This window comes from Garra rufa, chromosome 14 (assembly GCF_049309525.1).
Source record: "Garra rufa chromosome 14, GarRuf1.0, whole genome shotgun sequence".
Classification (NCBI taxonomy): domain Eukaryota; kingdom Metazoa; phylum Chordata; class Actinopteri; order Cypriniformes; family Cyprinidae; genus Garra; species Garra rufa.
This window is the reverse complement of record NC_133374.1, coordinates 19345233-19368835: the sequence shown is the minus strand read 5'-3', so window position 1 is coordinate 19368835 and position 23603 is coordinate 19345233. Positions and strand designations below refer to the sequence as shown.

The following is a 23603-nucleotide window of genomic DNA, read 5'->3' as shown; positions in this document are numbered from 1 at the left end:
CATTACTCCAGCTCCTCCCATATGGCTCTGCAGCGAGCACCCTCTCGGTCTGCAGCCTCCCCGTACTCCAAAGCGGTGCATTCTGTCAGCCAAATAATGTGAGTGGATGGGTACCAAACCTTTAAAAGTAAAACAAAACATGCACAGACAAATCCAAATTACACCCTGCTGCTTGTGACGATACATTAATGTCCTAAGACACGAGAAACTGAACAGTATTCATATCATTTTTTACCTTTGATACACAGCCACGTCCATCTGTCATGAGCACAGTGCACAGAGAAAGTGGCGTACGGGACATCCGTCGCAGGACATTCTAAAACGCAGTGACTTCAAGAGTCAAGACGCTGCAATAGACGCGAGACGTGAGCGCAAGGTAGTGCAGTGGAGCGAGTTTAATGTTCTATAAAAACCGAGGAAAAATCATTTTTCTTACATTTTACTTGTGATTAACACTACAATAAACGCACAGTACTCAACAAGGATATATTTACACTTAAAGTGGCTAGGGAGCCCCAGGGGAAAAAATTAAAGCGTGTGCACAATAGTAGCCTATTCGTCGCTTTCTCGTTTTAATAAATCGTGTGGACAACTTAGGCCTACAAACTCGTTCCCTTGTATTTTGTAAATTGAGTGCACGATATAATACTTTGTTCATGGATTTGATTTAACTAAATCCTGGTCACGATTTGCTAAAGTCATGCACAGTTTAGTAACTTGAGAAAATACGAATTCGTGCGGGCGATTTTTTTTTGCCTCTGCATGTCATGTGGGTTGCTCTGTATGCTTTAAGCAGTTTAAGCAGGGCTTTAAAAAAAAAAAAAAGTGGTCACTATGAGCAGAATTTATATTTCACCATTTCTGTTTATGCATTCTCTGTATTATTACTGTTCAGGGTACTTTGCCCCCCCCCCCCCCCCCCCTCCAAAAAAACCGCTTTAAACGCTTTAAAGACATTAAAGTATTTTTTCAAGATATTTAAAATGTTTGCTATATAGTTAAAACATGCTACTTGTGTAAAATTGCGTTTTGAGAGAAAAAAAAACATACGTCGCATTTAATTATTACATTCAGAAATAGCTAATGTAAACTAAAATACCAGTAGCCTTAATCAAAATGCATAGAATCATTATAAAAACCTAGGTGATTTTATTCCCTTCTCTCCACCAGGGGCGCCGCTCGCATTTTTTGGGCCTATGACAAAATATGAGGTTGGGGCCCTCCCTACCACACCAAAGCAGATCTCTGGTGGGCCCTAAAGGGTGTGGGACCCTAGAATTGTCCTAACTCCCCCACCGCTATTAATTATTTAAGTGAAATATATTTATATTTTTGTGCTTTGATCCGCTGCTGCGCTTCTGTGACAATGTCCTGTCAGCTATTCACTGACGACTTGTCACCAGACTTTTCTATCCGATTTATCGTTCGTTCTCGAAATTGAAATGATCAAGACATTTCTCCGGAGCACAATGTTACAAGAAAGACTGTCCAGTTTAGCTCTTCTAAGTTTTGAGAATGCCCGCGTGCTCGCAATATCGACATAAAATCGCTCACAATATTTATTCCTGCATGTATTTCAGTTTTTGTTTACTTTTAAAGGTCTGGGGCCCATCCATCTCCATTATTTGGCTGACAGACTGCACCAGTTTTCGTTAAAAATCTTCTTTTGTGTTCTACTGAAGAAACAAAGTCACCTACATCTTGGATGCCCTGGGGGTAAGCAGATAAACATCAAAATTTCATTTTTGGGTGAACAAAGCCCAGCGGGCTCCTTGATGTCAATTTGACGTCAAATATGGCTGATTTTGAAGACGCGTCATGAAAATACTATTTAAACAATGCCCTTACTACCTTTCTGGGTCTTAAATGTATCATTGCTGCCTATGCAGGGTCAGAAAGCTTTTTGGCTTTCATCAAAAATATCTTAATTTTTGTTCCGAAGATGAACAGCAGTCTTATTTAAAGCCGCTTTAAAAAAAAGGTCTGAGTTCTGTATGGATGGTTCCTTACAAAACAGTTGTAGGCAACAAATTTTATGCAATTAACATTGAGTTGTGTGTGAAAACGTGAAAAAATGTGTAAAAAACAATACAAGCTTTTAATGAACCAAGATGATTATTCACTCAAAAATGAAAATTCTGTCATTAATTACTTACCTTCATATATTCCAAACCTAAGACCTTCCTTCATTTTCAGAACACAAATTAAGATATAAGATACCTAATTTATGAAGTTACTAGAATAAAAATAATAACTTTATGAGACAATTTCTTCTATTGCCTGTTAGTCTTTGACACATGTTCACTAGAGTGATGTAGAAACCAGATTCGTGCCTTGCTTACAAGCAATGAAAAATTATGAATTATTTTTTTTTGGCGACAATACTTGCAGTTTCAATACTTCCACATACATGTGGAAAACGTGTCTCTTAGTTTTTGGTCTGATGTTAGTGCCTTTCTCTTTCTGCAAAGAAATGTTAATTATATGCCATCTTCAAAAGATTTTTTGATTACTTTAAAAGGTATTTGTACTTATTCACACAAAAGTAAAATGATCGAGTATGTTGTTAACTTTATTTATGGTCTAAAGTGTGGAAGCTGCTGAATTATATAGAGAAGGACTTAAAAAGCAGGAAAGGGTGCAATATTTTGACAAACTAAGTTAATAGGTGGTAGAGATATTAGCCTAATATTTCACCTATGTCACCGGAAATGATAAGAACAAACACGAATGTTGTCAAGATTCTTGCCCTGGAAATACTGGTTCAGTTTGGCCAACCACAAATACCTTTTGTTACCCAGACAGTTTTTTTACACTCTGATCTCGATTTGTTAACTTTTGGCAGTCTGTAGTACTCCAAATGTTTTTCCCGGTGTGAGCAATTAGTAGAGTCCAAAATGTGACAATAATTGATCATTTTTAGAAGCAATAATCAGCAAACTATGCAGGTTTCATTCGGTTTAGTGTCATTGTTTTTTTACGTTTAGTGTCGCCAATATGGCTGATTTTGATGGCGCATCATGAAAACACTATTTTAACAATGTTCTTAACTACCTTTGTGTGGCTTAAATGAATCTTTGCTACATTTGCAGGGTCAGAAAGCTATTGGATTTCATCAAAAATATCTTAATTTGTGTTCTGAAGATGAACGGCTGTCTTACGGGTTTGGAATGACATGAGGGTGAGTAATTAATGACACAATTTTCATTTTTCAGTGAACTATCCCTTTAATGAGAAAATGTGCCTGTGGATGTTTTAAAGTCTGTATGTTTATAAAAAGCACACAACACTTGGAATGCATTTAAAATGTTTTATTTCTCAATCAGTCAATACAAGGTATAAGTACATTGGAAATAAATGATGCAAAAATACACAGAGTAATGTACACAAAAAGTCTAAGATATCTGAAGAACTTATCCATATGAGAAAGGCATGTGTCCTTTCGGACACCATTTGAATAAGGCCCCTTGAGTCATGTCAGTACTAGCCACAGAAATCAAGGGAATATATCTGATTCACATTCAACTGAAACAACCAAAAAGCACCACCACTAATCCTGTATGCCACAATTAAAAAAAAAAAAAACTGCTTTTGCTGCATAAAATATGATCTAGAAACATCAACAAACGACAAAACCAAAGCCAATCGCTTGCTGCAAATGCTTTCAACCAATTGATTAGCACATCTGTCGTGTTAGCATCTCATCTTAGGATTCAAAAAAAGACATCAGACAAGGTTTTCATTCAATACGACCGCAGCGTCAACACCTTAGCCTCTTTGAAAACCATTACAGATCATATTGGAAGTGACACGAGAACAGAAAACAGTAATATTTGTAGTTCAACACCAAAGACACAGTATAGATTCACTTACAAGTTGTAATTGCAAAAGTATATAAAATGCTTTATAAAAAGATGATCACCGATAGAGTATTTGTTGCGTTTGTCAGCTATGGCCTCAGTGAATAATCTATGAATTCAAAAGCATGGTCACATCCACGCAAAGTCAGCCCTTCACCGCTCTAACCCACGATTCTAGACAGAACCGCTGTGAGAAATCCTTGTCAACTTCTTTCAGAAAAACACTTACAGTCAAGTGAGGTTATGCTTGAAGTTATGAGATTATATGTTTAGATTAAGGCTACAAGTGGTAGAATAACACGTTAACACTATTTCTAACATATCCTGACCAGTTTATCTTCACTTTCCCCTTTGGCCGCATTTGTGCTTTGGACCAATTCAGATTTATTGGCAAAAAAAAAACGAGGGGAGATCGGAGCACCATTTTTTTTGTGATGACAAATCTGTTGAGAATTCATTACCAATCACTTTATTATACTAATTCTACTAACTAAAGTCTATTTTACTACTCTTGGTTATAGTATTTGGGCAAAAAAATTGAAATAATAATAATAATAAAAATAAACAGCTGACATGGACATATGTAATGGACAGAGTCTCTAGGCCAAATGTCCTCCTGTGATTTGTGCGTAAAGGTCACTCTCTGAAATACATGTTGCGTTGATACATGCGGAGCGTGAAGAGGATTACTCGTAACCCTCTTTGTTAACGGTCACTGTAATTGCTGATGACTCGTCCACATTGTTTTCTCTTCAAGTAAGGGACGGCATTGTTTCAGCAACAGGCCTCATTAAGTCAGGCGGGCGTGACAGGAAGGTGTCCCTCATGAGAGCTGTTAATGATAAAAAGAATAAATTAGCTTTTATAAACTAATCTTATATTCATCAGCACAGGAATGTTTAAAATAAGTTGTGTACCTGCTGTATCACACAACGCCTGCGCTCCGCCCAGCAACGGGTCCCTGTCGGTCAAAAGCTGGCTTCGCTTTTGAGGTGGCGGTTCAAACTCTTCCGAACCATCGTCTGACAAGCTTTTCTGAAAAATGAAAACAAAAAATAATCAGACACCAAAACATTTTGTTTATACCAAGTGTTCTTGTGTGGATGAATTTAAAAGAGTAACATATCGTTTGTCCTTACCAGTAATGTGTGGCTGAGCAGAAGCTGTTCCTCTATGGAGCTGCTCATCGATTTCTTCTCCCATTTGGCAGCCAGAACAGGAATGTCATCTTCCTCTTCATCTTCCAAACATCTGTTGTGGAGAAAGACATTAAATATGTCTTATACACTACTGTTCAGAAGTCTGGGGTCAGTAAGATTTCAATAAAATATTAAGCAGCACAACACTGATGATAGCAACAACAAAAAAATTTAAGAAGCAAATCAGCATATTAAAAGGATTTCTAAAAGATCATCGCAGGAAGAAATGACATTTTAAAAATATATTCAAGTAGAAAACTATGCAACCTTACTTTTCCTTACAATTTTAAGGTTTACTTCAAGTAGTTTTAGGGGGAAAAAAGTAAAACAATGTGAAAAAACAAATTTGCATTTGTAAGAATAAGTCAAAATGCATTTTGTTCTCTCGCAATTCTGACTTTAACTCGCAATTGCTAGTTTATATGACAATTGCGAGAAAAAAAAAAGTCAATTGCAAGATGCAAACTTGCATTTGCAAGAAAAAGTCAAAATTGAGAGTTTTAATCTTACAATTCTGACTTGCAAGTCAGTTGCAGTTGCAAGTTTTGATTTTATAACTTGCAATTGCGAGTTTTTTTCCTCAATCCGAGCAAAGTCGAAATTGCAGAGTTTCTCGCAATTCTGACTTTATAACTCGCAATTGCTAGTTCAGATCACAATCCTGTGGAAAAAATCTGAATTACGAGAAAAAAAAAAAAAAAATCAGAATTCCATGATACAAACTTGCATTTGCGAGAAAAGTCAAAATTGCAAAGTTTATCTTGCAATTCTAACTTTATAACTCTCAATTGCGAGTTTATATCACTATTCTGAAAAAAAAAAGTCTGAATTACGAGGAAAAAGGTCAGAATTGCATGACGCAAACTTGCATTTCACAATTAAAGTCAAAATTTCAGAGTTTTTTTCTTGCAATTTTTACTTTATAACTTGCAATTGCTAGTTTATATCACAATTCTGAGAAAAAGTCAGAAACAAATCCAACCCGAATTGCAAGATACAAACTTGCATTTGCAAGAAAAAGTCAGAACTGCAAAGAAAAAAAAATAGAATCGCAATGTATAAACTCGCATTTGCAAGAAAAAGTCAGAATTTTGACTTTCTAACTCACATTTGTAAGTTTATATCACCTTTCTGGGGAAAAAAAAAAAAAGTCAAAATTGTGAGTTTGTCACGCAATTCTGAATAAAAAGTCAGAATTGGGGCTTCCATAAAAAAAAAGGTATTTTAAAGGGTAATAAAATTTCACAATATTACTGTATTTATATAACTATTTTACTAATCCCAAACTTTTTAAACGATAGTGTGTGCTACCATATTTGAAACAATTCACGACATCTTGAAGATACTATCTAAATATGTTGAAAACATCATGATAACTCTTACCGTTTCCTTGAATTGTTGGTCAGCATATCTGAAGGTGCTGCCATTTCACTCTGGGGCAAGAAGGTCAACTGAAAGTCATCATCCATGGAGATATATGGAGCCAACATGTCCAAATCAAGCTCATCCATAGCCTGTCAGAGAAAATGAACACATTAAACACAAATGCCTTATCTTCTGAGATGTTTGAAAAGAGATCTAAAAACCAGTTTGAGAATTACCTCTGACTGTCCTTTCAGAGTTACGCTCTCCTCCGGTTTGAGGGCGAAGAACTTCTCCACCCCTTCCATCTCCATGGGCAGCTCTTCAGCAGGGCTCTGAAACAGATCCATAAATGTCAGATAAACCATTCAAGCCATCAGAAAAACTTTGACCAACAACCCAATTCTCATACACACCGCAGCAGGTGGAGATTTGTTGGGCCTGTCGAATATTGGAGAAAGGAGCTGGCGGAGTTCAGGCGTACAGAAGTCCTGAGGGCATTCTGGGACAGAGTTGGGACTAGGCGGACAGCAGAAGGACAACTCCACACCCTCTGCAAATGATATCAAGCACTATTAGGATGGCATAACATATGTGCTAGAATACACAACCAAATCAATTTTGGAGGACCAACTTTCTGAAAAGCACGATTGCGAGCACCTGTTAGGGAAATGACAGTGTCTCCAGAGTGAGGTGCCAGCTGCAGCAACTCCTCTGGGTTCTCCTTCATCTTAAGGAAGAGTTTGGCAGTGCTACACTCATCCTCCATGTCAGAGTCGTTCTCCTCATTTAGCACGCTCAGCTTCTCAGCTCTGGGCTTTGGTTTCTCACAGGTCTGTTCTAATGAGAACACAACATCCGCCTCTTCTATACCACTGAAATAGAGAGAGAGAGAGAGAGAGAGAGATAGAGAGAGAGAGATAGAGAGAGAGAGATAGAGAGAGAGAGATAGAGAGATATAGAGAGATATAGAGAGAGAGAGAGAGAGAGAGAGAGAGAGACCAGGATTATTCACACCTGGGTTATTTTTGTTAACTGAAACCCTAAAGACCAATTGTTGCACAGAATATGGAAATTAGAAATGTTGCCTTTGTGACTAAGTGAAATAAAATAAAGTTACTAAAATTACCAAATTTGAATAACACATGTAACCCTGGACCACAAATCCAGTCTTAAGTAGAACAGGTGTATTTGTAGCAATAGCCAAAAATTCATTCTATGGGTCAAAATTATCGTTTTTTTCTTTTATGCCAAAAATCATTAGTTATTAAGTAAAGATCATGTTCCATGAAGATATTTTGCTAATTTCCTACTCCAAATAAATCAACTTAAAGGTGATTTTCTCAACATTTAGATTTTTTTTTATTGCACCCTCGGATTCTAGATTTTCAAATAGTCGTATCTTGGCCAAATATTGTCCTATCCTAACAAACCATACATAAATAGAAAGTTCATTTATTCAGCTTTCAGATGTATGAAATCTAAATTTAACAAACTTGCCCTTATAACTGGAAATGCCATGATCTACTATAAAATAGGGCACATGAAACAGATATTACACCAAGTCTGATTGGTACCTGAGAATAAAGTTGAGGCAGACCACAGCCTCGGGTTGAGATGTTCTGTTATTGTAGAGGACAGTGGCTTGAGTCTCAATCCAGACAAATCCTCCATTCTTAGCCAGGAAGCGGTAATGACTGGTGCACACCTGGCCCTTGGAGAACACTGCAAGTACAAAAGAAAAAGATAAGAAAGAGTTTAGCAATTTGACTTCGGTAATTTTGTATATTATATAAAGAGTACATCAGAACACATCAACATTATCGTTGACATTGTCACAGAATTTTCAACAAATGAAGTTGATCACAGGGTGGGGACTAAATGTACCGTGAATAACCTCTCAGAAATTGAAAGATTAGTTTATTTACAGAATAAAAATTCAGATAATTCACTCCACCCCATGTCAAAGATGTTCATGACTTTCCTTCTTCAGTTGCAAAGACATTCAGGTTTTTGGGGAAAACTTTTTTCTTCACATAGTGGACTTTAATGGGAATCAGCAGGTTTATTGCAGTTTCAATGCAGCTTCAAAGGGCTCTACACAAGGAATTCTTATCTAGTGAAACGTTCTAGTTCTTCGTCCGTGTACTTCAGTTCAAAAAGGTAGTGTAGGGTGAAAAACTTTTTTTCTAACTTAAAAAAATAATCTGACATTGTTGTTTTATCTCTTTTTGTAAAGAGCGTTTGACTTTCTAGGTTTATTCGCTTTTGTAAACACTGGGTCGGTACTTCAGCCTATGTCACACATATGTGATTACAGTGCGTGAGGTCAAGCTAGTGTAAGATGAGCATTTGTGGATAAAAAGTACACATTTTCATTTTTTTTTAGAAAATGCTCATTTTGCTAGGTAAGACCCTTATTCCTCTGCCTTTGAAGCTGCAATTTGGACCTTTAACTCATTGATCCCCACTGAAGTCCACTATATGGAGAAAAATCCTTAAAGTTTGAAAAATCAAAACTTAAAAAGCATCTCGGATGAAATGGGGACGAGTTAATTATCAGGAAATTTTTATTCGGGAAGTGAACTTATCCTTTTAAAGAAGATGAACACAAACTTACGGATGTGTAAACTCCTGGTCACATGATCAAAATCAAGGGCGTGGTAAAACTCATAGGCAGACCGGCCAATCAGATCATCGGGTTGGTATCCAACAAGCTCAGTGACTCTGTAAACAAAACAAAAAAAAAAAAAAACTCAATCAATAATTCAAGTCTCTACATATTTATATATATTTTTTTACATACCAATTTTTTTTGAAACCAAAATAAAATATTCTCATTTAACCAAAAATGGAAACCATTGCAAATGTTATTATTGCAGAAAAGTATCTTTACACATTGTGATATGAACAACTAATCAGCAGTTAAAATTTTATAGTTTTAAGTTATAATTTATCTTCAGTAATTTCAGCAGCAGTTCAGTAAGGGAGACCGAATTTGATCCAGCAAGTTTTCTGACCGATTCAGTGAGGATTAATCACTGCACATTTCTTGTACAAGTCTTTCATGAGCCAGTTCTGTTAATGAATCATTCAAAGAGTCATTTGTGAGTTACACTACACTGGTCTTAAAATGGATAGTTCACCCAACAATGAAAATGGTGTCATAAATTCATTAAGTAGCATGTCATTCCAAACCCATAATAACTTCATTCATCTTCTGAACACATATTATGGTATTTTGATGAGCTTTTTGACCCTGCACAGAGACAGTTATCATTGTGCAAAAAAGTAATCTTGTAGCGTCATAAAATTACGGTTGAACCACTGATGTCACATGGACTATTTTAACTATGTCCTTATTACCTTTCTGGGCCTTGACCGTGCTAGGACCCTTGCTGTTCGTGAAAGGTCAGAAAGCTCTCGGATTTCATTGGTGTTCAGAAGATGACTGAAGGTCTTACAGGTTTGGAAAGACATGAGGGTGAATAATTAATGACTGAATTTATTTTTTGAGTGACTATCCCTTTAAAGCTTCTGAGCACAATTTAGCAATGACAATAAAAATCAAGTCTCTCCATTATTTTTGAACTGCAACCTCACATTCATGGCTCAAGTATGCATAATTTCTTTTACCATGGCAGTTAAGGGAAACACTATATTTAGTGCATATGAATTTGTATCTTTTTAAAAGGTCATTTATGGAAATCTCCAGCATAAAATGGAATTATTGTGTCTAATCCCAGCAATTAGATACTATAAATATGCTGTGCCTTTAACGCAAGCCGAGAGAAAAAACAAAAACAAACAAAAAAAACCAAAAAAAAAAACAGGAAACCAGAGTCACATGCTTTCTCACACCATGAATGAAATCTGTCTTCAGCTGTCACACGTACGCATTTCAAAAACATTCAGTGAGAATGAAACATCAGGAGCTACAAAGCTCATTTAGCCTTGCAGATAGAGTGAGTAATGCTAGATTCACTTTTACATGTGTGGGTAGATTAAACTATGAGTAGAAAGGCGAATTTGCAAGCTGTATACAGCTGCTTCAAAGAGGTGAACTGAGTGCACTCCCACACAGAGAATCTCTGTGAACCGCTTGAGTTATCAGACGCTGTGCTGTCATTTGTATGAACTTTTACAACCTTTGAGTTTGTGTTGTTTACTTCTAAAAGAGTATGCATAAGGATGTATTATTGCATTTATATGGACTTACCGTCCATCGCATTGTGTGAAACTCAAGTCCATGTTATGGCGTGTGAGGAAAGTGCTGCTATCAAGTGGGAATTCAACGCTGGAGGGGTGGGGAATGGGTTCGCATAGCAAAGTCAGGAAGCTGCCAGCAGGGGGTGATTTCTCATCATCGCCACTGAATGTCTGCATGTGTCCTGTGCAATGAAGGACCTGAGAGAAGAAATGGAAAAATGCTATTTAATGGAATTGGAAGAAAAAGTAATTCCATTCTGTACTTTAGATGCATATACAAGTTGCATAAAAGGGTGATTTTTATTTTACTGTAGTATTTATCAAATAAATGCAGCCTTGCTGAGCTTTCTTTTTTAATTTACTGAACCCAAACTTTTAAACAGTATGTATACACTATCAGTCAAGTTTTTGAACAGTAAGATTTTTAATGTTTTTAAAGAAGACTCTTCTGCTCACCAAGCCTGGATTTATCTGATCCAAAGTACAGCAAAAACAGTCAAATATTGTTTACCATTTGAAATAACTATTTTCTATTTAAATATATTTTAAATTGCAATTTATTCTTTTGATTTCAAAGCTCAATTTTTAGCATAATTACTCCATTCACAAGATCTTTCAGAAATCATTCTAATATTCTTATTTGCTGCTCAAAAGCATTTATAACTAAATGAAAAAAATTACACTCACTCCAAGCTTTTGAATGGTTTAGTATATAATGTTACAAAAAAAGCTTTTTATTTTAGATAAATGCCGTTCTTTGGATCTTTCTATTCGTCAATGAATCCTGAAAATAAATACTGATAATAATATAAGAGCAAATCAGCATATTAGAATGATTTCTGAAGGATCACGTGACACTGAAGACTGCAATAATGATGCTAAAAAATAGCTTTGATTACAGGAATAAATTACATTTTAAAATATTCAAATAGAAAGCTGTTATTTTAAATAGCAAAAATACTTCACAATATTACTGTTTTTACTGTATTTTTGATCAAATAAAAGCAGGCTTGGTGAGCAGAAGAGACTTAAAAAAAAAAAAAAAAACTAATTCTTACTGTTCAAAAACTTTTGACTGGTAGTGTATATATTCCAAGTTCAAAGTGTTTACAACTGAATCAAAGTTTCATATTGACTGTTTGCTCATTTCTCAAAAAAAAACATGACTAAGACGAAAACACAATATTGTGTACATGACGTGCGAAGCAAGCAGTCAAGCTGGAACAGTGCCTCCTGGCTTGGCACCGAATGCAGTTGGATGTCTGCCTTCAACTTATTTGTGTCCTGTTTTATGTACTCATGGGACTTGACCCCATAGCTCAACAAAGAGCTGGGCTGATGTGAAGCGGTAATGCTGATACAGTCCTGCATACCCCTCAGAGCAATCTACACCCACTAAAGATGAGCGAACAGGTGCTGTGTGTGAAAATAGCTAGAGGAAGTTCAACACCACTACTGATTAAACCTCGTCACACCATTAAATGCTTCATAAAAACTAACCTAAAAAGCAGTGTACGTTGACACAATGGCATTTCTATGAGTTTGAATGTGGCTTGGGTTGTTTATACACCCTTTCTTTCTAGAATTTCCCATTTAAAGCACATTTAATAGCTATTTTAAATTTTAACATTCACATCTTGTGTACCTTCCAGGTCGCAGACTTGATATTAACAGTTCTTCCGGTGTGGGTGAGTGTGCTCTTCATCCGAAGAAAAAAATTATGCTCCATTGACTTCTCTGTCTTTTTCTTTGAAACACCTGAGGATGGAAAAAAAAAAAAATCTCCTTGTTAGTCACACACAGCACATGAAAGTGCAAATACACAGTAGGTCACTGCACAGCAGCTAAAATCCAGCTAAAAGAAATCTCTTATTACCAGGTCTTGTGGCAAGGATATCTCGTAATTCTTCTTGGTCACAGGGATGAACAAATTCATACACGCTTTGGCCAAGCAGCTCCAGCTGTACAAAACCACATTAGAAACAAAACAGCAATTTAAAATAACTTTAAAAGCATCATGACACTACAGACACTAAAGATGCTTTTATTTCTTTTTATATTTACTGCAAACTTAAAAACGTTGTTTGGAATATGCATAGCCTTAATGCACAGGAATAAAAAACAACTAAACATTTCAGCTTGAACAGATGAGCTCAAAAAGTGAATGTAGGCCATGTGTCTTTCATGCACAAAATTTGACAAGATTTCATGCCCTATTCAAGCAAATCACCCGCGATAATTTTTTTTAAATGCTTTTACTGTAGCATAATTGTGTTTTAGCTGTCTAGATTTTACAATATTTTTAAAATAATATATTACAATATAGTATAACATTCAGGGACCGAAATTAAGTTTTTGACACACCGGCCAAGTTGGCCGGTGGATTAAAAAATCCACCGGCCAAGCTTATTTTTTACCTGCCAAAATTCTGAACGATTTAACACAGATATATCCAAAGCACGTTATTCTGTATATTATGTGTGCTCCGGACAGAGAGGAGTGACAATTCAAACAACAATAAGAAAAACAACTTTTTGGTCATTTTAGATTTTTTATTATACCGTAACTTGGAAATGTTTTTAACGAACTATCTGATCTAGTCAGACTACTTGTTTTCTTTGTCTGGCCTCCTGCTTCTGACGCAGTCTTTGTGCCACAGCAGGGTTCAACGCTAAGGAATTTTTCTACTGGACCGATCGGGCCAGTGGTTCAGATTTTTACTGGCCCCACCAAAAAGAAAAAAAAAAGTTAATATTTATTTCTTAGCCACATACTTTAAATGTGTCAAAAGCCAAATATAACTATACATAAACTTTTTATTCAGCATAACTTTTCTTTAAATACAATTGATAATTTAAAGAATTAAAGAAGTATTTAAGATTTCCTTCAATTAAAATATATGCCAGCAGGTGGCGGCACGAAACTGAAATTGATCACTGAATCATATTCATTTGATTCGTTTGAATGCATGGTTCATTCAAGAATAAAGCAAGTGACTCTCTTTATGAATGGAAAATTGAATCATTTCACTAGATTCGTTTAAAAACACAGCAGTGTGACTTGTAGCCTCAATGTAAGTCACTTAATAATAACTTCTTGTTTATTTAACTGCTCTATTAAATCAATATCTCATTTACAAACTCCCATTAAAAAAAATATATTAAAAGCTGTCATCTTAGTTTCCGATATCACAAAGCTCTATTATAATCAACGACGCTCTCTGTACCGCAAGATCAATCTCTTATTTACACTCTCTCTACACTTTGTTTATAGAAGAATTCTTGAGATATATCTGTGAAACATTACAGTGCTGTGAACCCAGACACGTCGGCATTTGGCTTTCTGGTGAATCAAGCACTTACACAACAGGTAGCAGCGTGCGTATTTATCTCTGCCATGGTTGATCGCGCCTTCTTGTTATTCGCGCTAGTGACGGGAAAAACTACAGCGAGTGACGCGATGCGCATATTCCCTTGGCTTTCGGTGTGAGCGCACCATTAGACTGTTTTTGCGCACGGCAAATGAAATGTTATTGACAAGGCAGCACTGGCCCGATCGAGGGAGCATCACAGAGATCCGTGAGACTGATACTGATTAACATTACTGGTGAAAAGATTTACTCGCCATGTGGCGGATGGCGCTTTAAATTGAACTCGCCAGACAGAGAATTTGCTCGCATTTGGCGAGTGGCGAGTGTTAATTTCGGACCCTGATAACATTACATTAAATATCTACTCTACCAGTTCCTGCTCATCAAACCTGCATTTATTTGATCCAAAATTTTGAAATATTTTTACCATACATACATACATATATATAAATAAATAAATAAAACAAATATAATTTATTCCTGAATTTTCAGCATCATTACTTTTTCAGATTTCTTTGATGAATAGAAAGTTCAGAACAACAGCATTTATCTGAAATAGAAATCTTTTTTAACATTATAAATGTATTTATCATGAAAAAAACATTATACTGACCCCAAGCTTTTGAACTGTTTTAAATATTGATAATAATACTAAAATGTTTCTTAAACAGCAAATCAGAATATTAGAATGATTTCTGAAGGATCATGTGACACCGAAGACTGGAGTTGCTGAAAATTTAGCTTTGAAATCACAGGAATGAATTACATTTTAAAAGATTTAAATAGAAAACAGTCATTTAATAAGTAAAAATATTTCAAAAAGGTACTTGCTGTACTTTAGATCAAATTAATGCAGGCTTGGTGTGCAGAGGTTAAAAAAAAAACATCTTAACGTTCAAAAACTTTTGACTGGTAGTGTATATATAGTGTCATATCTATTGGATTTCAGTACTAATTTCATTTATCACGTCAATACTCAATACTAACCTACAATACAGCAAAACAACACATGCTGAATGTTGTCCCCTCAGGAACAGACCTATTCTAAGGGGTCTGGTCACACACGTAACGTGAACATTGTGCCTCATACCACAGCGGAGGCATCCAAAGTGACACTATTCTTGGGCCACGTGCTGCTAGACTCCAGCCAACATGTTTGAAATTCTCAACTTTGTGAAATTCACACTGCGTTGGTATCGTGTGGTACTTCAATACATAGGGGCGTGTAACACTTACCTGTGTTATGCCAATGTATTTGCTGACACTTTCTGAGAGGAAGACCATGTCGCCTTCCTCAGTCATCACCAGAATAAAGCCAGCCAGTGCCTGCTGATAAAAGGCATCAGTGGGATTCTCAGTTTCCTCAGTCTGTGTTTTGGTTGGCACCGCTGGATGTGAGAATCAAATATTAACATGTTAGCCAAAGAAGTATTTGAACATGCTGCTATGTAAGCTGTACAACTATCATTTAAACGTTTGGGGTCAGTAAGATCTTTTTCCCTAAAGAAATGAACACTTTCATTCAGTAAGGATGCATTAAATGGAGCAAAAATGCATTTCTAAGAAATTTCTTTTTACAGACCCCAAATATCTTTTACATTTCAGTGGTTTTACGCAGTCAGTAATTGCCTGCACATACATACTGTGGTCAGCACAATCCAGGTTTATTCTAGTTGAATGTTAACCCAAGTTTAACGCAGTCTGGGCTGTTTTTGTTTTTCTCTTGTGCAATGTTGCAAGAAACCGATGGATTTGCGCCAAAATACTGCAAACATACCTTAACCTAACGGTGCATGATTATATTTAGATGCGCTTTTCTCTGTCCCAATTAACACAGACCTGTGACCCAATTTAGGTCTCGACCAACCGAGAACCACTACTAGACCTCAAAGAGCTGCATTTCAGCAGAACCCACCTGAATGGATCAAACGGTTCATGCGCAGATAGCTCAGTGCCACCCTCATGATGGCAGCTTTGTCCAGGTGGGAGGCGATACGTCGTGGAAGGGGTAGTGAATGGGCCAGTTCGTAAAAGACCTCAGTCTCCTGACTCCTCCTACAGCGTGCCGCATCACGTGACCGCACCTTCCGCTGCTCCAGACTCGGCCTGAATAAGTAAAAACAAGAAAAACTAACTTATTTAATTGGCCAAACTCAGAAAATCTGATCCTTACACAGTGTTGCTCTTTGTTCAAAAATTAAAACAACAACAACAGAAACATTCTGTTCTCTTACATCTTTCTGTTCCTCCTCAATAAAACTGTCCCAGCTGTAATTAGTTGTTCTTGTGCTCAGTGTATCCTAGTCTTGCCAGAAAGTTCTATATAAAATTTTCAAAATGAAAGGGGAAAGCCCTCACTCTGTGCTTTTCACTCAGGCTCCCCTCCTCCACTGGCCTTAAGTATGCAGAAGAGCTCAGGGTCGTTTACGACACTAAAGCCTGTCCCACAGCCCTCCCCCATGCTTCCTATCTGATAGAGTCCCTCCCAGCCCCGCAGTCTCTGACCTCCTTTGTACTTTGAAAAGGAATGAAACCTGCTGACCCTGCCCTGACATTCCAAAACGACCCATCGAACAGTTGCCAAAATCTTGGCCCATAATTTTTTAAATAGTTAAACAATTCCTTTAGATATACAGTGCTGAAATAACATTTCGACTACAGCTGCAAAACAATCAGTTGCGATTAATCGATTCAAAATAAGTTCATGTTGGCATACTATGTATGTATATATTAGGAAAATGTTACATTTATGTTAAATATTTATATATCATAAATTATATACAAGTGTTTACATACAAATATTTTTACAATATAATGTTTAGAAAAGTAAACATTTACTATAAAGTAAACATTTATATCGATTAATCGTGACTAATCATTTTGCTCTAGTTGAGTTTAAATTTAAGTTTGCCCCCCCATTTTCTTTTTTATTGACTCTGTTTTAATGATTAAAAAAAAAAGTAATCAAAAAGTATGCCTAATTAATTTAAATCATTAAACTTCATGCTTATACAATTTAACAATTTATTCAGTTTAATTTATTTTTACCAAATTATGTTTTCTATTAATTTTCCGGATTCCATTTTAATGGATTCATTACATTAATAAGCATATCTAATTAATTGATTTAATGTATACAAAAATATTTTTTTCAAATATAAACATCTTATAATACTGTGTTGTGCGTTTACATTTTCTCTTGTAAATATTCTTAAAAAAAAAATAAAGTTTTAATAATAATTGTACTACTAGAAGTTGCAAGATCATTAGATGAACATAGTATCTGTCACAATAAACTTAACTTTTATTTCGATGGGTTGTTGTGAAGAGCCATTTCTGTTTGTATATAGTTTTTTCTCAAAACAGAAAGTCATGAAGAGACTTTCAGGGCAGTTCTAGAGATTAAATCCATGCGTTTATGTATATTGAGGCAACAGAGGTTGAAAACTTTGTGAGCGTCACGTGAACTTCAATGTGTGTAGTAAAGGATTCATATTTCATTTTTTTTAAAATATGGCTTAAAATTCATGGACACTAGTCCATATCATGTTTTGATTTAAGCATACTGACCTACTTTTAAATCAATGGTCAAAAATTTGTCAAATTCTGTGACATTCTGTGTTAATTCCAGTAAATTCCATTTTTTTGACTGGATTCTGCAATTCCGACCACATTTACATTTACTGCTTTGCGGAAATCATAGGGCCCTCAATTAGCATGCATATTGGTGATATGTTTCTTTTTTTTCATAATTCTTCGATAAAAAAAATGTTCAAAGAACAGAAATGGAAATCTTTTGTAACAATATAAAATGTCTGAACTGTCAATTTTGAAGTATTTAATGCATCCTTGCTGAATAAACGCATTCATTTCTTTCCAAATTAGCCCCAAACGTTTTTTCCTGCTGTTAGAACATACTTGGTATGACTATTGGCATTGATTTATTGCATTATTGTATTTCATGGTGCAGTAAACAGGACAGATATGCCGCACAGCATGTCTGTCCAAGCTGGGCTCCAGCCACACGATTTCAATCGGCACGTAGTCTGTGGTCAGTCGAGTCAGGCTTTGTACACTTTGGTAAAGAAAAACATTCCCATCCTAAATCGTGCTTGAATGACATGTAGTGTACTAAAAAAAAAAAAAAAAAAAAAACACTCAGGAATGAGTCTGTATATGGACTCGCACATCCAGAATAAACAAACACTTTGTAATCGCATGGCTCTAATTTAACATTGGGCCATGAAAAAAACATATATAAAAGGAGAAGGGAAGAACAGATCTAGTAATTTGGTCAATTATAATAATGCCATTTCACAGAAATACTATTATCAGTAAACATCAAAATGAAGGGTAAAGTGCTAAAACAGAACAATCAATGGAAATCTTCCAAAAAAAATTCTACATTTTTAAGCAGGATTTTTTTGCAACCAGCATGATGTAGCAACAAAGGGCTTTTTGCACTGGGTGATGAAAACCCCATTCAGACAATGATCCTTGTACAGCACATAAAATCTTATCAAGATGGAAATCAGTCAACGCAAGTTTTAGGTCAGAACAAAAAGCTAAATGTCTGAGACATGTCTGAGACAGTGTCAGCTGCGCACTTGCAGAATCAGGTAACGTTAACCGATTAAACACAAAATAGATTTCTTTATGTACCTAATTATGCAGGAAATAATAAACATAACCATATACCTGGTATTCGTATCTGAAATTGATTCGATTATACAGTAAATAATACAATACAAGTCTCTGTTACTATATTGCTCGTTGTATTGAAATTCAAATCTTTGAAATAAAGCTTCATGTCTTTAAAGTCCCTCTGAAATCAAAATTAAAGTTTTTTGGCTATTAGTATGAATATATAAGCCTTAAGATTATCTATAAGCTAGTGTGCTTCAAAACAACGACAAAATTCGCGTTTACAAGATATGGGCATTCAAAACTTACAGTCTTGTCACTTCTGCCAATATGAATCAATGATTTTGATGATATCACCGTGCACTTCAGTTTCTCATCAAACATTCTGTCCAATCAAATGCTCTCTAGAGTGCGTAGTGTCCCGCCCACCTACACAGAGACGCAATACACGAGCAGATCATATGCGCTCATATGTGCGATCGGCATGTATTAAACTACACAACCTCAGCATGATTATGATCACTATTTTGTTTTAGCAAGAGTTTCATATTGAATCTGTGGGGTAATTTATTAGTCTGTGGCTGTCATAATAAGCTTACAAATGCAGCTTTACCGAGCTCAACGGCTCCGGCCCGATATAAATGGAACGCTATTGGCTATTCAAAATAAGTGGGCGGGGCTGGGCGATATGTTTTTGTTTCAGTTAAAAGTACGTCACCACATACAATAACGCTGCGTGTTTCAAGGCAAACAAATAACTGTATGCCTACATTTACTAGCATTTAAAATGACTGATTTAAGTTTTACTTTTTTTATTTTATTTAGGCAAACAACACTGAACGCAATAAATAAATATTTTAAATCTTTAAAAAAAAAAAACTACATAGTCATCTATGCATCTATGTAAGTCCGAAGGGTACATTTCCTGAGATTGAGATTTACATATCATCATTAATCAATAAACTGACATATGGTTTGTTAGGACAGAACAGTATTTGGCCGAGATACAACTATTTGAAAACCCAGGAGGGTGTCAGAATATTGAGAAAATCAGTTGTCCTAATGAAGGCCTTAGCAATGCATATTACTAATAAAAAAAAATTAACTTTTAATATCTTTACAGTAGAAAATGTATAAAATATCTTCATGGAACATGATCTTTACATAATATCCTAATGATTTTTGGCATAAAAGAAAAATCGATAGCTTTGACCTCTACAATACATTTTTAGCTATCGCTACAAATATACCCATGCTACTTCTCCTAACTGGTTTTGTGGTCCAGGGTCACATTTAATATGATGATTTGGTACTCAAGAAACATTTATCAACAATATTAAAAAAGATTTTGTAGCTTAATATCTTTGTGGAATGGAAATCTGAAATACAAATCTTTATAACATGTTTTTACTATCATTTGTAACCAATTCAATGCATCCGTGCTGCATAAAAGTATTGATTTTTTGCAAAACTGACCCCAATGTTTTGAACAATTGTGTAACGTGGTAAACAAGCCATCCTAATGAATTTAAAGGCAGTGCAGGCAGTCTCGTGCAAAAGCTGCTCTGAGTGAATGCAGGAACACTGTGTCCTTCAGCTACGTCACAACAGTCACACCCAACCCTCGTACTGTTTGTATGGTTAGGGATTTACTGTGAGTGTTATTATGTATTCTGGTAAGATGTCAACAAGCCATATCAGTGCAAGTGGGACTGGAAACGCAGCACAACCCATCCCAACCCGTTCAAACGAACTTCATTGAACCTTGCCAGATAAAGATGGCATGACAGGCTTTGGTCAGGAGGAATGTTAATGTCAAATGTCATACTGAGTGATATGTAGCCGACGATATATCAGCTTATGAAGACATATGACCTGTTATACAGGTTAAAAAAAAGTTAACCTTTACTTTAAAAGTAAAAAAAAAAACTCATCTCTGCAAAGCATGTGTCCATATGTGAAACACAATGTGGAACACAATGTTCTCTTAGCAAAGTTGTAGTGAATGTGCAGCTAATTTGCAGCACATTTACTTAACTGTCAATCGTTAACCCTGTGGTTTTCGTCAAGCGTGTCAGGCGAATGCTATGGGATGTTTGTTTTCTATAGGCCTGATTCTTTGACTCTTGTATGCTTATGAAGCTCTGGGAGTCGTTCCAACTGCTCTGCTGAGACACATGCAGTTCCTTCAACTGACTGAGCGAGCGAGAGAGAGCGAGGGTGTGCGAGTGGTTCAGCTAAGTTCGTTTGCACGGTGACGGGAGGGGGAGACAATGGGAGCTCAGCCAAGGGTAAGGTTGAACACAGGCAGTAGTCTCTGCTATATCAAGACAGCAGAGAACAAAATGTTCTCTGGCCTATTTACTTCATTCTGAAAGTGTGTACTTCATTTCCCTCAGATGTGTGGGTAGTGGATACAAAATACTTTTTGGAAGTTGGCAAGTCTTGTGGTGTGATGAGGATTACTCATAACTTATAAGAACATTTTGATCATGCCTTTAGATATAGTATGCATGTAGCTTTCATGAAATGAATTAGGCTCACTGTATATAAAGTGCTCTTACTATGTACTAACATTTATTTACAGTGTTTACAGTATTTACAGTGTACATCACTTTCTGAACATATTAAATAAATTGTACATAACTAATGCATTTTAAGTTAATTGAGATTTTATACGAAATATCTTTTTACCTTCCAAATGCATTTGCCTCACTGTGGGGCCATTAAAAAAATAATCTAGTTAAAAAAAAACTACAAATAAAAAATGACTAGACTAGCTACAGGAATGAAGACATTTGTGTTTCTTCTAAGCATATTAACCTAAAATAAGTTAATAAAATTGTGTTGAGAAGACATAATCCTCTCAAAACAAATGAACAATGCTAGATTATTATTAAAAACATTAGACTACAATGTTAAAAACTTAAGGAACATTGTGTTCTGTGTCAAAGAGGAACAACAGAAGCTGTTGTTTTGGAAAAGACTAATCACCTATTTTAAACCCATCTGATGAAATATGGATGAATGTTTGATGTTTTTCATTTCTTCATTAAATTTAAACAAATTGGTGATTTTGATAGTGGTGTAATTTCCCTGAATTCACATCTTCTTCTTCATCAGCCCACTTAAGGTGAAAGTGTTAAGCAGATTTCCTAATGAAACAATACTCATTATAAACAAACAACTTATGACATGGATAACGCAAGATTATAGTCTTTTACAACAAAGGTGCCATTACAGGACTTTATCATTCCTCTGACTGTGTAAACAGACACGGTCTTCCCTCCAAGCTGTTTTATTGACCATGTGGTCCTAAAGACCACTTGGACCTATTTTTATTGTTTTAAGACTTTACTAAAGCTCAGCTAACACAAAATCAGAACTCTTAAGACTACAAAGACAAACAATGCTTACTAATTTTAAAATGGTGTATTTGGTTGCTGTAACGTTACACAATAAAACTGATAGCCTATTGTCTTCATAAATACACATAAAAAAATCACTCCGGTCAAAACAACCGCAAAACCAACTCAAGAGCTCATTTTAAGATACACACGAAAAAGAAAACACGGACATATTTCTGTAAACTAAAACCAAGGCTATAGATCAATCACCGACTGCATGCTCATGAGGCCATCCATACATACATCGACTGGAGGATCTGGTTTCCCATTTTTATCGCTTATTACACAACATCAGCTCATATAAATGCTCTAGTAGAACAAACACATTACCTTTTCATCGCTGAGTTCACCATCTCCCCAAGTAAAACACTGCAGTCCGAGTTTTGAGTTTTGTATTTGTACGCTTGAATAAACCGTAGACGCAACTACCGTCTGCAGCTTGTTTACTGTTCTAATCTAAAGGGGCTCGACTGTAATCTTTGTATAGGCGCCGAGTGTCAAAATAAAAGTCACGGCGGGCATTTGGGGCATATAGTCAGTAATTCTAAACAAACATAATCATCTACTGTGACTGTGTATTTTGCAATAAAATAATAATAAAAGAAATAAAATTAATTAAATAAAAAAATCTGTCTGTCTGTCTGTCTGTCTGTCTGTCTATTTATCGAATAAAATAATAGTATTATATATATTTCTAATATTGGATATATTAATATAATATTCCTATTTTAATATGCTTTAAAATATAATTAATGTCTGTGATGGAGCGCTGAATTTTTATCAGACATTATTCCATTACTCCAGTATTCAGTAATATGCTAATTTATTATCTGTGTTACTGTGCTGCCTATTATTTTTTGGAATCTGTGATACTTTTTATTTGACTTTTTGATGAATGAAAGGTTAAAAAACAACATTTATTCAAAACAGATATATTTTCTAACAATATAAGTCTTCACTATGACTTATATATACATCCTTGCTGAATAAAAGCATTAATTTCTTAAAAAAAAATAAAAAAAATACTGACTCCCAAATTTTTAAATAGTAGTGTATATTGTAACACAGAATTCTCTATTTTAAATAAACTCTGTTCTTTTTGACTTTTTATTTATTAAAGTATCCTGAAAAAGTAGCACATGTCCCAAAAAAACTGTTTTTAACATTTATAATAAATCAGCATATTAGAATGATTTCTGAAGAATCATGTGACACTGAAACTGGAGTAATGATGCCGAAAATTCAGCATTAATTGCTTCACAGGAATAAATTATATTTTAAAGTATATTAAAATAGTAGATTGTTATTTTAAATCGCAGTAATATTTCACAAATTTTCATTGTTCCTGTATTTTTAGATCAAATAGAGCCTTGATGCATAAGAAACTTGTTTAAAAAACTCTTTCTGATGCCAAATATTTGAACGGCTGTATGTGACTAAAAAAGTTTTTGCTCTCTAAATAAATAAATAGGCCTAAATAAATACTGTATAGTTAAAAAATAAATGAAAGAAAGAAAGAAAGAAAGAAAGAAAGAAAGAAAGAAAGAAAGAA

The 23603-nt window shown here is 35.3% G+C and overlaps 1 protein-coding gene across 1 annotated transcript; it reads right to left on the bottom strand.

Moving 5' to 3' along the window:
- Positions 1–3296: 3296 nt before the first annotated feature.
- Positions 3297–22522, bottom strand: hif1al (hypoxia inducible factor 1 subunit alpha, like). Its single transcript, XM_073817610.1, has 15 exons — positions 22382–22522; positions 15916–16106; positions 15237–15388; positions 12507–12591; positions 12276–12388; positions 10641–10828; positions 9042–9148; positions 7999–8146; positions 7082–7296; positions 6838–6974; positions 6661–6756; positions 6443–6573; positions 5000–5111; positions 4778–4895; positions 3297–4692 (listed from the first exon to the last, which is right to left on the bottom strand). Exons 1-15 carry the CDS (start codon positions 22402–22404, stop codon positions 4613–4615), a joined length of 1896 nt encoding a protein of 631 aa, XP_073673711.1. The 5' UTR covers positions 22405–22522; the 3' UTR covers positions 3297–4612.
- Between the last annotated feature and the right edge of the window lie 1081 nt (positions 22523–23603).